The sequence below is a fragment of the Topomyia yanbarensis genome, chromosome 2, assembly GCF_030247195.1.
Source record: "Topomyia yanbarensis strain Yona2022 chromosome 2, ASM3024719v1, whole genome shotgun sequence".
Classification (NCBI taxonomy): Eukaryota; Metazoa; Arthropoda; class Insecta; order Diptera; family Culicidae; genus Topomyia; species Topomyia yanbarensis.
Window position 1 is genome coordinate 322,550,715 of NC_080671.1, and position 16,543 is coordinate 322,567,257.

The 16,543-nt window shown below is 39.5% G+C and overlaps 1 protein-coding gene across 1 annotated transcript; it reads right to left on the bottom strand.

The window, feature by feature from the left end:
- Positions 1-422: 422 nt before the first annotated feature.
- LOC131683757 (protein spaetzle-like) lies at positions 423-1,681 on the bottom strand. The gene has a single exon (XM_058966019.1). The coding sequence runs from the start codon at positions 1,335-1,337 to the stop codon at positions 666-668; it is 672 nt and encodes a 223-aa protein (XP_058822002.1). The 5' UTR covers positions 1,338-1,681; the 3' UTR covers positions 423-665.
- Positions 1,682-16,543: the final 14,862 nt, after the last annotated feature.

The window sequence follows — 16,543 nt, forward strand, 5'->3', positions numbered from 1 at the left end:
TCTCAGAATCCCGGGGTTATTTACTGCAAATCAGGCAAAAACCAGTAACCCACCTTGATTTCCTTTTGAATTTCTGATCCAGCTCGATATGCCTTTATATTTGCACCAATCTCGTTGGAAAAACATCAAACATTACAAAGTATATTTTCAAAACAGCTTTTATTACGAAATATATTCCAAACTAAATGAGAGAACCGCGTTTCTATTAATAAAACATTCATTAATAGCCCCAAACTCTGGGCCTTATAAAAGATTAATACCATAGCTTCGTAAGATTAGGGAGAGTAAATAAAATTCATTGATTGTAAAACGTAAAAGTTGATTAATTTATTTACAATACAGGAAAAAATGCTGTCAAATATAAGCTATGCTGAAATGATTTCCCGGTGCATAAAATCGATAATTCAAAGCAAGACACTGCATACATTCGAAATATATTGATAACATTTTATCCATCGATATAAGGTACACAAACAATATGTACAATTTCATCATACCGCTCCTTTGCAAACGGTTTATAGTCATTCTGATGCCCTGCAATAAAAACACCAGTAGCTCTAACAAATCTTACACATAAATTTTATGACAAGATTCAAATTTTTATTTCATTGGTTTAATATATCTATTTATTCGTCAATATATGTTTCACACGTTGCTCATGGTTTTCAGAGTCCCCGTCGTTTCCTCAGCCGCGCGTGCAATGGTCGTATTACACATTTGCAGCAAGATGGTAACCGAAACGATTCTTTGTAAGGCTGCTTGGTAACCGGATTGATGGCTAGCAACGTTCGGTAGTGGTACAGTTGTTTACACTTGGTGCTGAATAACGATGTAAGATGATCCAATTTTCTACATGGCTCCTCTGGATGATGACAAATTTCTATCTTCACACCCTGCGTGTAATTGGGAGTATTGACGATCATTACCAACTTTTTGTCCATGGTGTAACCACTCTGGGGTTGAACTAATCTTTCCTCACTCGTGCAGAGGGGCTCATCATCCGAAGTATCAAATCGTTGATACAATTCGTCCCCAGTGTCAACTACTACATCATTTCCAAAAACCTCGGCAAAACGTTGCTCATGGCGTGCGATTATTTCGTTCACTAACTGCTGCGGGTAATCCGAAATGTTTGTACATATTGGAAATTCCGGACGACATTCTTCCTCATCTATCCTCGGTACCAACTCATTGGGAAACACAAAATCCGACGGGATCGAATCTGGCGCTCGGTTTGATTCCTGCACATCGCGTGATCTTACCAGTGGTCGGAAATCGGATGATGTAACGGTCAGTGATAATAAGTAAACACAGACAGTCCAGGCAATTATCCACATATTATTTCTTCCGCGATCACTTCAGTAAACACACTCCACCACAATGTTTTGATAGGTTTGAATTGACATCTCATTTCCACACAGATACCGTCCAGCTATGATGTCACTTCACATTTCAGTGATCTAACGATCAAGCGGTTCGAAGAGCGAGAAAACTAACACTCTTGCGCAGTTGCATTCAAATGAATAATTAAATTCATATCTGTTGTATGAGCGACAGCGAACCAGCTCTTCCAAACCATACAATATCAATTCCGTTTTAATTATTCGCGCCTGCACAGTAAACTAAAATATTCACTTGTCCACTTTTTACGCTCTCTTCTGTCATTCGGGACTCCGCTGAGTAGGAAGCAGTGTATACTATAGTGAGTGACGCGGTTTATACCGGTTCTAGAAGCACACTGCGAATTGCTGTTGACCAGAATTAATCTCATCGGTGAGGCAAACACTCAGCAGACAGCCAGTTAAAATTTCGACGTGATTTCTGCTTCAACGGATATTATTTAGTGTTATACTGTATCGTATGATTTTGTCGTTTATATGAAATGCATTTTTTTCTACCCCTCGGTACAACGTTGCCAACGCATAAAATTACCTATAATATTTGTCGAAAGCAACTGACAACAATTTTAGATTCGTAGGTAATAAATTGTATCCAAGTCAAACGGAGAAATGATTGTTTACACGCGCACATAACCTATCATACATATCACTTTAAGGGGGGATAAGGGTTTCAGCGTAAAAAACACTCTTTTCTGCGATTTTTTAGAACTTTGCGTGAAGCGATTTTATCAAAACTTTTGTACATTGTAGAATATCATTTCAATAACATGCTGTATTTTTTTATGCAAAAATATCGACAAACGACTCGTTGACATTCCAAACTACTTAACCGATTTATTTCCAACTTTGCATACACATTCTATGTTAAAAATACCCAACCCCGACGTTGAGTTTTTGAGATAAATGTTCAATTATGTGAGTTTTCACTTATTTTAAATAAAAATTACCGTTTTTTCACAAAAAAAAATCACCTTTTTATGAGTAAACACCCTCTTAAATGAAAAGTTATCTTAAGAACTCAACGTAGTGGTCAGGTATTTTTAACATAGAATGTGTTTGCGAAGTTTGAAAAAATCGGATAGGTAGTTTTGAACGGCAGGTAACACCGCAAATCATATTTTTTCCAGAGACGATGTACAAAAAGCTCCGTCACCGAGTCGTTTCTCGATATTTTTGCATACAAAAATTACAGCATGTTATTGAAATGATAGACTATAATGTACAAGTTTTGATAAATTTACTTCACGCAAAGTTCCAAAAAAATCGCAAAAAAGTGTTTCAAGCGATACAGGCCCACATTATTCGCTGCACTTAACTATCCAATGTTCTTATCTAAGACTAGATCTGGAGATATTTTTAACCTTCTTTGAAGTACATTTAGTTTAAATTGAATGTATATTAGCCTGTCCCAAAATAAAATAATTTTTCTAGAAAATCATCTACGAGGACACATTTCCTTATTTTGACGTAAGTCACATTAATAAATCTGCCATTTTCAACCAATTTTGATAATAAGTACACAAGTACAAGTACATTTAGTTTAAATTGAATGTATATTAGCCTGTCCCAAAATAAAACAATTTTTCTAGAAAGTCATCTACGAGGACACATTTCCTTATTTTGACGTAAGTCACATTAATAAATCTGCCATTTTCAACCAATTTTGATAATAAGTACACAGAGAACAGACATCCAGGTTTGAACAAAAATATTTAAAAAACGTGTGTAAACGTTTGAATTAATAAACGATAAACACTAGCGCCAACCTATCCCAACTACCCGTCAAAATCCATTCCGGAACCGTTCGAAATCCTATATGGATTCCGTATGGAATCTTGCTCAAAGAAAACAACCGATTTCTACTCTATCGGTTGATGCATTTGAGCTGGAATTCATGCTGGAATTCCGAATCGGTTCCGGACTAGTTTTAGTGGGTAGAGGAATAACCGCTGTCAATTCTGTCGAACTCAACCACAAAAAAAAACATGACGACAGTAGCGCACCCGGTTTGGACATCCCAACTACCTTCGAAACCGATAGAGATTTTACCCAAGTTGAATGCTGAAGATGGACGTCTGTTCTCTGTGATAGGTAGGTCGTTGGATGCGGAATCAATATTTCATGAAAGCAAGGATCCCCAAGGCAAGTGCACGATCTGATTCGAAAAAGCGGCAAGGTCGTAAACGCCGATCGACTTTTTCACTGATTTTTTTCATAAATGAAAAAAAATGCACATGTGCTCAAGGGTTGTACCTTCATGATAGCGCAAACCGTTTTTCAAAAAGTCTAACCAGAATGAGTACCGTAAACCGGGGTGACATTGATCACTTTTGGAAGTAATCATTACATATTTTTCAATGCAGTACATTTTTTCAAATTTAACATTTTTTAACCATGTAATGATGTATGGTGAAGAAGACTGGGTGGTTTTACCTGAAATTGTTCGCTTATAACTATTTGTCCAAAAATTATTTCAATTTCAAGTCCGCTTTCGTATTCCGGGGTGACTTTGATAGCCTGCGTGTTCACCCACATTAAATTCTTGATGTCCATATTTTTCATTAAAATGTTTGTTTAAACTAATTTTGAAAAGATATTTAATAATTAAATATTAAAAATAGATGTTAATTGAGCGAGTAAAGGCACTATAACCTAGGCTTATCAGCCAGGGCAAGGTGTAAATATCTCTGCCCCATCCCAAAGGAGTGACAATAACCTTGTTAGCAAAGTCACTCCCAACGATTTATCATATCCCCTTCAAACGGATACGGTTGTCCTCGTTTCTTCCTCTTTTAAGATTCAAAACGATTCGTTAATCAAATTATCCATTAATTGAATAATGTTATTGCCGTTTAATTTTGAATCATCTTTAAACCCAACTCTGCACAGTAGGCCTGGCCGTTTTAATATTTTCGACATATGAAAATATGCTTCGAATATTAATATTGATAAGAAAAACACTATATAGAATAACTGTAGTGTTTTCTAGGATGCTTTTCAATACTGGCTGTGAAAGAATTAGAATAGAATTATCAGGAATCAGAATATATTGGCTCAAATGGCACGTTCCCCGTACATAGTCGGGGATTTGTGCCTTGCCGTGTGTTTTCATCATTTCCTGAGCGGAAGGAAAGGACAAGGAGGTGTGGGGAAGTAGACTTGGAAGGGTGGGAAAAACAGCACAAAACAAAAAATAAACAACAGGTAAATTAAACTCACAAGTAGTTCAACTTGCCTGCGAATAAGCCTAAAGCTCTTTACCACATTGGATAAGAAACTTTAGTATGTCTCTGAGTTTCAGTCGACCAAACATGGTTTCGTCTATATAAGGACGGCTGAAGACTCGTAATCGCAATTGCGCTAGCGCTGGGCAGTTGCATATCAGATGATATGAAGTTCCGTAGTCGGATTCACAAAGATCACATGAAAAAGACTCAGCGCGCTGAATAGTTGCCATGTGATAATTGAGTTTGCAGTGGCCGGTTAAAGCCCTGGTCAGCATGCCGCAGTGGAGCTTCGAAAAATGTAAGAGATTTTTCGAAACCACTGGGCATGGTTGTTCTAGAAACGCCTTTGTTTGGCGACACGTTTGTAGATTTCTCCAATAATTGCGGTGCTCGGACGAAACCCAGGACCGTATTTTTTCCCTTATCCAACTTGTCGAAATTGGCAGCGCGGGCTCAGGACCAACGAAGTCAATCGCTGAACCTGCCCTGGCCAATTCGTCAGCCCATTCATTTCCAGTAATACCGCAATGTCCGGGCACCCAGACAAGGTAGATAGTGTTGACAATGCTTAGTTCTTCGATTTGGGTTCGGCACGCGATCACTAGCTTGGACCGGGATTTGTCTGAGCTAAGGGCCTTGATTGCAGCCTGACTATCGGAGCAGAAGTTTATAACTCTGCCGGACAAACTCAGTTGAAGGGCCGATTGCACCCCGCACATAATCGCAAAGATTTCTGCTTGGAATACAGTACAGTATCTACCTAGTGAGTGAGATTGTTCCAGTCTCATTTCACGACAGTAGACACCAGCACCAGCACGTCCCTCCATCAGAGAACCGTCAGTGTAACAAACCACTTGCGTTTGTTGTTGTCTTTCCATAAAGCCAGACAACCACTCCTCTCGAGAGGGAATCTTAACATGGAATGTCCTGTAAGGAAAACTACAAGTGAGTGTAATATCGCTGGGAGCAAGAATATCTTCACCCCATGTAACCATTTGTGACCACAATCGTGTATGACTGGTAGCAAGATCAACATGATTACTGTTCCAAAGCCCAGTAACCTGCAGTCTGTATGCACATGATAGTGCTTCTTGTTTTAAGTGTACGTGTAATGGTTTGATATTTAGAAGTGCCTCAAGAGCAGCAGTCGGAGTCGTGGTGAAAGCACCAGTCAACGCCATGAGCGCCATTCTTTGCAGATGGTTTAGCTTTGACTGGACTGTCACCACCTCTCCCCTCTGCCACCACACAAGGCATCCGTATGACAGTATTGGACGTACAATTGTCGTGTAAACCCAATAGATGTATTTAGGTTTGAGACCCCAGGTCTTTCCAAAAGTTCGTCTGCACTGCCCGAAGGCCATGCACGCTTTCTTGACTCTGAACTCAATGTGAGCAGACCAATTCAGTTTGGAATCCAATATGACTCCAACGTATTTGACTTGATCTGCACACAGCAGCTCAGAATCAAAGAACTGCAAGGGACGAACCCCGGTTGTTATTCGCTTCTTCGTGAAAAGAACCATTGAAGTTTTGCTTGGGTTAACTGATAGTTTAACTTGTCGACACCACTGTTCGACAGCTCTTAATGCCTGTTGCATCAAGTCAAAGATTGTTCCGATGCAAAATCCAGTAATTAGTATTTGGTAATCGTCAGCAAACCCGTAGGTTGGAAATCCAAGCTCATTGAGTTTCTTCAACAAGCCGTCAGCTACTAAGTTCCATAACAAAGGTGACAGAACGCCGCCCTGAGGACAACCGCAAATACTCAACTTCCGTATCTCAGCCTGTCGCAGTGACGAGCAAAGTATGCGGTTACTAAGCATTGCGTTTATCCAACCTGAGATACATGCAGGTATCCCATGACCGCGCGTCGCTTCCAGAATAGACTGGAAGGACACATTGTCAAAAGCACCCTCAATATCTAGGAATACACCCAAGCTAGATTGCTTGAGCGAGAAGGCTTTCTCAATGTTGTAAACAACATCGTGAAGCAGAGTGATCGTGGATTTCCCACACTGATATGCATGTTGCATTTTGTGCAGAGGATATTCAACTAAACTAACGTTCCTGATGTTATGATCGATTATCCGTTCCAAAGCTTTCAGAAGAAAAGAACTTAAGCTGATAGGCCTAAAACTCTTGGCTTCTTCATAGCTTGAGCGCCCCCCTTTGGGAATAAATCTAACAGTTATTTCTCGCCATGCTTTCGGGATATACCCGGTAGCAAGACTGGAAAGCAAAATCTTTTTCAAGTCATGTTTAAGAATATCAAATCCCTTTTGCAGTAGCACGGGAAGTATTCCATCTTTTCCGGGTGATTTGTATGGAGCAAAGCTGTCAACTGCCCACTTGACCGATTCAGTGGAAACCAATGTGCGTGCTAACGCCCACGAGTCCGAATCACCAGAATGAGATCTGTGAACATTGATCAACTCCGGATCGATACAACCTGGAAAGTGTGTGTCGAAGAGACAATTAAGAACATCTTTTTCGTCTGTCACATAAACACCATCTCTGGTTTTCAAGGAGTTCATCTGAAAATCATTCGATTTGGAGAGAATTTTATTTAATCTGCTAGCCTCGTTCAGACTAGAGACATTAGTGCATAGGCTTTGCCAGCCAGCCCGTTCTGCAGATCTAAGACATTTCTTATATGCACTACGAGCTGACCTGAAAGCCCTGGAGTCATCACGCTGACGCCGGTTCCAAGCTCTTCTCATAACTTTCTTCATTCTATCAAGCTCAGCCCTCCACCAAGGGGTTCCCCTAGTCGATTTAACAGTACGAAGTGGACAAGCTTCTTCGTAGGATGCTAATATGAATGAGTTTGTCGTATCCACGACGTCATCTAATTCGTCTAGTTGACTAATTGTTGGAAAATATCCAAGAAATTTAGTCGCTAAGTTTTCCAAAAAGAGGTCCCAGTTTGTAGACTTAGGATTACGATATGTCACCACATTGAAGGTGACATCAAAATGCTCGAAAAATATATATTTATGATCGGATAGAGACGGTTCAGTTTCATTTGGAACCTGCCAATTTCCCAGTTCATGCAAAATTCTATCAGAGCAAAGTGTTATGTCTAACACCTCCTCCCTCCCAGACCTCGCAAAAGTTGGTCGGTTTCCCACATTCAGAATATGGAGATTTGTACTACTTATGTACTCCATCAGTTCAGAGCCTCTCAGATTGATGTCTGAGCTGCCCCAAATGATGTGATGAGCATTCGCATCACTGCCGATAATGAGCGGAAGCCCATTTCTGCTACAATATGATACAACGCTTTTGAAATCATCAGAAGGAGATGATTCGTTATGCGGTAGGTACGCTGAACAATATATATATTTTTTGTCTACGTTTCCGACAGTCAATGTAACTGTGACAACACAGATATCGCGAGTTGTGAGCTCCGATATGAGACACGCGTCAATAGCCTTATTTGCAAGAATGCAAGCACGAGGCATTTCACGTGGGTTAGTCATGCCTGTCTTGTTGTAAGCAATGAAGGCAGTGTTAAGTAACTTTCCAAAATAGAAGTTTCCTTTATGGAAATACGGTTCTTGAACCAATGCTATGGAAGCTTTACCTTCCTGCATGAGTCGAGATAAATTCATAGTTGCTGTACGTTTATGTTGGAGATTGACTTGTGCTATTCTAACCATTGTTGATTAGAGAACTGTACATTTCATCTCCAACACAAATTGCACAACAACTAGAGGACACCAAGCGAGTTGGGATGTTAACGCATTTAGCGAGCCATATCAGGTTTAAATGGGACATGATCATTTGATTCCCACGATTTGCGAAGAAAATAATGGTCCACTGTGTCAGAGATTCGCATAACACAGCAAGGGCAAAACCCAAAATGCTCCGTGCGCGACTGGCATATTTTAGACCCTCCAATCATTAAGTCCTCGGCACGGAACTACACCTTGACTTAGGGTCTCCTACTTTCAGTCGCCTCCTACGACATGGCAACAGGACTCCAGTGGCTCAATTCTAGGCCGGATACCACACGGCCTCTGGGCAGGTTCATCTGTACACATCGAAATTTGATAATCGAGACTCAACAAAACTTCACCGAACTACCATCAGCCGACAGTCTCTGCAAACCCCCAGCCAACAAAAATTCGGCAAAATTAAGTGGATCATCGGTGAAAAAATCGGTGTGTAGAGTGAACGTTCCGCTGCGTAATGCAGCGTACTGGGGAGTTCGCCCGACTCTTCCCAGGCTCCGTTCGCCATTGAGAATGTTTTAAACCCCCTCAACAATTTTACCCATAGCACGGGTCGCATGACACTATGGAATTGGGGTTCCCTGTTTGGTAGATTTTTACCACTGAAACAGGTAGTCCGTAGTGTAATTCTTAGCCGGTTGAAACAACCACTACCGACACTACATGGCTTATCTAGGCTGTTCGGTGAAAGAAGCTGACATTGAAGAACAGCTTCCATATTTAGATGGGCGAACAGCCGCAGAAGGAAGGAAGAAAGGAAGGATAACGGGAGGAGAGGGATTTGGGCTAAGCGCTTATTTAAAGGCGGCACTGGCTCGCCTTGTCAGGGCTGCTTTAGGGCATGTGGTATTTAGGCCTAGGACGTATAGGGCCCACTACCTCGTCCTACCACACCCGCAGTCAGCCCCCGCTGCTGGTTCGGGTCGCGAATCACAACTAGTTGCTATCGCGATTAAACATTATCCACCACCTATGACCCGCCCGGTTGCTTGCAGCTCAGCTTCCCACGTAGCGTTCCTCCACCACCACGGGGCCCGGGAGAATAGAAATAGAAAAATAGATGTTAATTGATATTGTACAAAGTATTTCAATCTACTGTAAACCAGAATTCGTATAATTCAAGCTTAACTAGAATAAAAGAGTCTGAAAGCGTTTTTAACTGCTACACTTGTTTGAGTAGTTTATCAATGTAAAATGAGTGTCATCCATTTTAACGCTTTGGAGTATTGAATATAAAAAATATTGTGAATTTTAGCTGCAAATAATCTTAAATTATTGCCAACTAGTTTTACAAAAAAATGTTCTTAAAATAAGCGAACTGTTTAAAATAAATTTAGCGCACCCTACTCTAAAGAAAAATTAAAACTCACTTAGAATTTATTACTCTTGTTAAAATCTAAGATTAATTTGTTACCGATATGTTACCGAAAAACCGCACAATTTACTCAAAAAATATAACAAATCAGTATTTTATAAGTTTTAGAGCAAAACTCATTTCAAATTTTAAGGATTCGGTAGTCTATTCGGGTCAAATAAGAAATCTACGAAAAAAGTTTGGAGTGATCAAAGTCACCCCGGTTTACGGTATAGAAATTCCGAAAGCAAAACTCGGCCAACCAGCCCCGGTCTCCCTTGCACAGTTTTGGAATTCCACGCACACTTAATCTTAGACAGAACGTCACCACGGGCACCATTTTGTTTAACGTCTTGAAAAAAATTGAAAATGAAGACGAAAATATAGGGTTATTCGGGAAGAGATGCCGCACATTTCTAAAAATCCATCATGCATCAAAGTGAACCATTCAATATTCGGTGAAATCATTTTTATCAATTGCGACAAGTTTCCAAAATACTTTGAAATGGTTTTCGTCATGAAAAAAAATTCATCAAATTTATACGAACATTTTTTTTTAAATAAAAAGGTCATTGCGGGAGAGATGCCGCATGTGTGGGAGAGACGCCGCACCTTGGTCACAAACTGAAAAATGGTGAACAAAAGTAGTTTTTAGCTCTCATTGATGTTTTTCTGTGATTAGGTGTCCAGCTGAGTTTCTTGAAGTTTGACTGTGCCTATAAATCGACTAGCACCTATATTTGGCTTAAGGGGGTACCACCATTTCAAGAAACATATTTTTAATCAACATTTTAAACATATTTATCTTTCGCAACCTTGTGTAACGGTTAAGTTTGAGCAACTTAATTAAAGGTACTATTTATCTATATGTTTGTACGAGCGATATATATTTATGTGTTAGTAGGGGTTCCTTAAAAGCAGTTTTTGGCTGTTTCTCCCAGCAATGAATTTATATAACTTAGCTTTGTTCTTGAAAGATTGATTTTGAAAAAAGAAACATTAATTCCTAGAAATTTTCGTGTTTATCCAAATATTGACATCACTACAAATCAATGCGTTCACGAAAATTAGTGCCTGAATCTTTAAAGAATAAACCGAAGTAACTAATACTTAGGTACATATCGCTCGTTTAAATGTATAGATAAACAAACTCATAATTCTATATGTCAGTGTGTTAGGTCCGTTAGTTGGTGGATATACCTTATTAAGAACGTAAACCTAACGCAAATGTTCATTTAATGACATTCCGATGTGAAAAAAAATACTTTTTGGTTATGGATACTTCACCATCATGTGCGGAATCTCACCCGCAATTTTGTTGCGGCATCTCTCCCAATTGTATGGGAGAAATGCCGCACGACAACATTTTCCTCTGAAATTATGGATCACCGTGCTCATGATCAGAATGCCTTCTAAAAGGTCCCAGCTATTCAACCGATACACGATTTACCAAAAAAAAAATCGAACTATTTAAAAAAACGAAATTTTAATGTGGTACTGAAAAATTTTCATCACTCCGTGATGAACACATTATCGTTAATAAAATTTTCGTGAGTTAATAATAAGGACTATTTTACATCTCCTGTGTTGTAATTCTTCGAAAGACAATCTCACAATATCATATTTCCATATACAAGTGACCCGATATACGAGATATTGAGAGTGCGGCATCTCTCCTGACGCGGCATCTCTCCCAAAATTACCCTAAGCTTTCTAAATCCTAACACTGTTTCCTTCCATCTTTTTCATTGGCCCACGAAAAAATTCCAAATGTTGCCTTCTTTTTGGTCATTTGAATGAGAACCTCCCCTTAATCGTTTCATTCTTGCAATTAGCAACTTTGCGAAAATATGCAAAGATAGTGAATTTGGGGCCACTAAGCTCAAGTTTGATATCAAAAGACCGGATTAACCCATCTTGCAGTGATAAAGCGATTTTTTCACATATTTTAAGATACAAGTTGTGACATGTGATGAATGGAAATGAGAACATAGACAAACTATTTGATTGCATTGTTATCCATTCGGTTCTTGCAGATTAAATTCCAATTGCGCTAAAATTCGATTGATTAACCGGCTGACTGCAGATTTGCTGGAAGTAGCCGTTAAATTGTTATTTTACCCGCCATCGAAAGTCAAGAAATCTTTTCATACTCATCACCAAAAGAACGAGCGTTGTGGCAAAAAGAAGCAAATAATACGATAGACAGTGCTAGCTGCTAGGAGACTGTAAAAATGAGTTGTAATAAGTGTGCTGGTTTGTTTGCTCCAGGAGAGATTATTGTCGTTTGCGAAGGTTTTTGTCTCGATCAGTACCTTGCAGAATGCGTTGCACTGCGTTGCGTCCGGAATCACTAAGCTGCAATAAACATCGAAACATTTTTTGGATGTGTACTTCATGCGCAGATATAATGAGCGATGCTAGGCAATTCAAAGCGTTTCGCGATAAAAGGCAGGCTTTATCCGATGCTGATTCTTTTCTCCTCATCCGTGCTCATTCTGTCGCTGTTCACACAGAATCGCAAACAGATGAAAATAGTTTAAACTACCACGACGAGTTAGGCAAACTGAAGCAACAGATTTCAGTCATACAAGAGTCTGTCGCCGAGATTTCTCGTTTCCGTCACGATAGTATTTCGGTACTAGAAAATTCACCAGATCTGTCATCGACAAGGTACCATGTCGAGTTTTGCGCACTCTTCCCCAGTTAAACTCATTCCGGAACCGGTTCGGATTTCTGAATGGAGTCATTATGGATTCCAAATCAAATGCAACAACCGATTCCGACTCAGAATCGGTTGTTGCATTTGATTTGGAATCCATACTGACACCTTTCAGAATTCCGAATGGTTTGACCGGGTCAATGAGAAGAAATTCTGCATCATCACTTTGCTGGTTGTTCTTTACAAGAATAAAAAAACACGGTGAGCGAGAACGAAATCGCCTCTATGGTAGCGGAGTCTTTAGGCAGTGATGCTGTCAACGTCAAAAAGTTGGTAGCCGAATGGAAGGATGCTGCATCAATGCCGTTCATCTTCTTCAAAGTTGGCGTCGACTTGAAACTAAAACGTAGAGCATTGTCTTCAACTACTTGGCCTCGCGGAATTTGTTTTCGAGAATTCCATGACCACTTCAGCGTTTGGGAACCTTAAGGATTTGTTAGCATTGAATTTATTTCAATATTCCATTTGATTAATGTTGTCAGTGTTGAATTAAGCGTTTGTTTTGTTTATAATTGTATGATGTGTAATTAAATGTATGTATTGCTACTGTAACAATTTTAGGTTAAGGAATAGTCTGTGTGGTGCCTCGCACCAAAGATGAAACAATAAAATAAGAAAAAATAAATTTCAACATTATTTAGTAAACTGTGTTATTTTCATTACAACTTTTACATTAGATGATGAAGTCTACAGACACACGTACTCCAATAGATAACTAATTTTCGACAAAATCCATATGGGACTCTTGTGCGTTAATGGGCAGTAGTAATGTCTTCAAAATTTACCCCTTCGTTACCTTCGAGCACAATATGAAGTTGGGGGGCGCACATTCTGGACTAAAGGAGACGGATCCTTAGAACAATGTGTAGCATAATCCCGAGCGCTTATAAACCAGAGATCCAATTTACGTCCATTCTCGTTGGTGACGTTATTGATTTGCCAAAAAGTGGCGCTACTGTAACTATCTAATATACAGCTGGCGTTGACGATACGCGCAGATTGTTCAGTATCCAGTCGGATAAATCCATTGCTTGCTTTCTTCCTTGCTTGTTTGCTGGACACCATGCCCAGCCAGGCAAGTTGAAGTTGCCCAGAATAACAATATCATCATTCAGGGCGGCAATCGAGGTCACGAAAGATACGGAGAAATATACATCGGCAAGTTTCACCGATAGGCACATTTGCTCGGACCTCGTCCACCGGTCATTGTTGATCTACCGGGCTTTTGTGCAACGGCGAACAGCGATAAACACACCACCACTTAACGCACAGTGATCACCTTCCATACATATGTCGGATAAAACCTCAAAAGGGGCCTGAAGTTGATGAAAACTTCACATTGGGGTAATTTTGTGTCGCTGTATTCATATTTGATGGTCATTTTTTATTTTTTTGCCTCAAAATTTTGGCACTTAGAGTGGTTTGAATATTAAACATTTACGAATAGAAAATAAAGCGCACTCAATCTGAAAATTCATTATCAAAAAATTAGGCTTAGTAAGTTTTTAGAAGAATACACATTTTTCCCATTGCTGATAATGCTGAGAGACATTATAAAAATTATTACGAACCCTGGATAATCAAACATTATCTTGCGTCTTCTTCAGACATATCAAGAAAAATCAGTTTTTTATACCTCAGAAAGGGACAAAACAAGACATTCTTTTCCGAAAAGTACATTCATTTTTAAGCGTCATAAACTACAAGCGATATTTTTGAATTGTTTCAAAAAAAAGTACAGCTATTTTGAATGATCTAACTTTAATATAATGCACGATTTATTATTCATGCTTCATATCTGAGCATGTTAGAATCATATCTGAGCATAGTTAGAATAAGGGTTCACGGAATCGTGCTCGCAGGAAATTACCATCCAAAGGCTAACAATGAGTAAGGACTAGTTTCGCATCAAACATTTCAATATCATTGTCATGAGACGAATTTTATGTCAAATACAACTAAATTAAAAGCAATCAATACTCAATACAATATTTTGAAATAGTTGATTACTTATGCCCAAAATTGCATTACAACATATTTTCTAATTATTTTTTTAAGTTGGTCGCACCACCGATTCATTCCTGTTTGCTCGATGCAAACATATTGTTTCCATTGTGGTGTGCATTGGAAACATCCCCGCGATAATTGGTGCCATATTGGATCACAAATGGATTTTCTAGGTTAAATAAAAGTATGTTTCAGCCTAACATTTAACATATTTGTGTAGCCGCAATGAGATATGAAGCCTATGTCTTACAAATTAGCAAGGATAGCTAGTTTGAAAGTTTTTCTCAGGAATCTCCTTATCAACATATTTTTTCTAGTCATCACAACTCAATTGTATCACCGGCAACTTATTGTAGAACCCATTTCAACTTCACAATATCCTGGAAATTTCTCACACAGCAAATCCCATTTTACTCTGAATCAAAACACATATTTGTAGAACGTTACCAGTTCAGCAATTACGATTTATACCTATATTTATAAATTAACAAAATTCCGAATGCATACTCATCGTTTGCGCCGAAAAACACACTACCAATGGATACCAAATGGTACACCAAAACAACTTTTCGAAGTTAAAACATGTGCCCTCGGAATAATTTATATTTTGAAAAGCTTTTAACACTCCCTTGAAATTACTCAACATACCTTTGCTCCTTTCAGAACCACTCGTTCTACCCCTAGCCCACCCTATCCAATCCTGCTGAAGAAGCGGGGTGTGAAAAACTCTCATAAAAGCTTTTGTTTTCTAAATTCCAGCTTGCACACTTTTTCTATGCCAGTAATTTTGTGAGCTCACAAAAGCACACCTACCCGACACCCACTTTTTCACTCTCTCGCTCTCTCCCACATTCTCATATGCCTACACAGAGTCCAATCTGTCTTTGAAGGTTCGTGAAAAAATGTTATAATAATTAGTGAAGATTAACTAGCAGGATAAAATGAAAGTGTCGTTTGTTGGTTCAGTCAGCATAAAGGGACGTGGACTGACAACAGGTGGTATCGCCACGCTGTAATTACGCGTAAGCCTTGCAGTGGACCGTGGCGTGCCTGACGTGCAATAGTAACGGGATGAACGTCGGAGCGCTTTATAGGGGGAGGATTGTTTATTGCTGTGTGATGCTTCCTGCTGGAAACAAATCCGCGGGGATGTCGTAGAGATTCCAGCGGCAATGTGATTGCATGGGGATAGTATTGAAATCCCAGATTCTTCAACTGTCAACCGACATGTTTGGAAATGCATGTCGTGATCCATTTTCTAGACACGGGGATTGAATTGGGTGGATTAATATCTTATAGATGCTGATTCTTTAGCACGATGAATTTTTTTGTTGAATGAGAGGGATCAGAAAGAAGAAATTTATATATTCTTTACTAATGCTTGCAGTTACCACCTATTCGCAAATCATCATTTGTTAATACTATATGCATACAAGCTACATAGAACACGAACAGGTCACAGTTTCACTCAATATCAAGTACACAGGAAAATGGCAGCAAACAATCGTTAAATTTTCAACTTTGGATGGAGTATAATTTTAATTTTATTAGCTCAATTATATCACGTTTCGGTGTTTACCCAGTGCCGCCATGCAAGCAACTGCAAATTCGAACGTGCAGTTGCCAGAGGTGACGACGACTTTAACGACCATGAAGCTGCATTGTGTTTGCCGGCTCGTGCTCCACAAGACAGCATGCCGATAGAGTCTATCTGAGTGCTCCAATGGAATGCAATCGTCCGGAGTAAGCAGCGTTTCCCTTGACATAGACCGAATAGAGATGCACAACTCCACTTGACAACACGTCACTGGATGCCTAGGCTTATCCTCCACGAGCTACTTGGAAGCCATGAACCAGTCGAGACAAGAGAGTTAATCTTTCCGCACCTCTTCTTCGCACCAGCACCGGCAAACAAAAGCTTTCACCATCACGTCAAACACAACGCTACCATGCTAGATTTTGCCATCCAGGACACACAAGAAGTGGAACTAAATCGATTGCTTCTCATATTAACCGTCCAGGCAGCAACTTTCGGATCGAACACATTACCTTGTTAGAGAGCTCTGATTTGGTAGAAATCAATACACTGCATA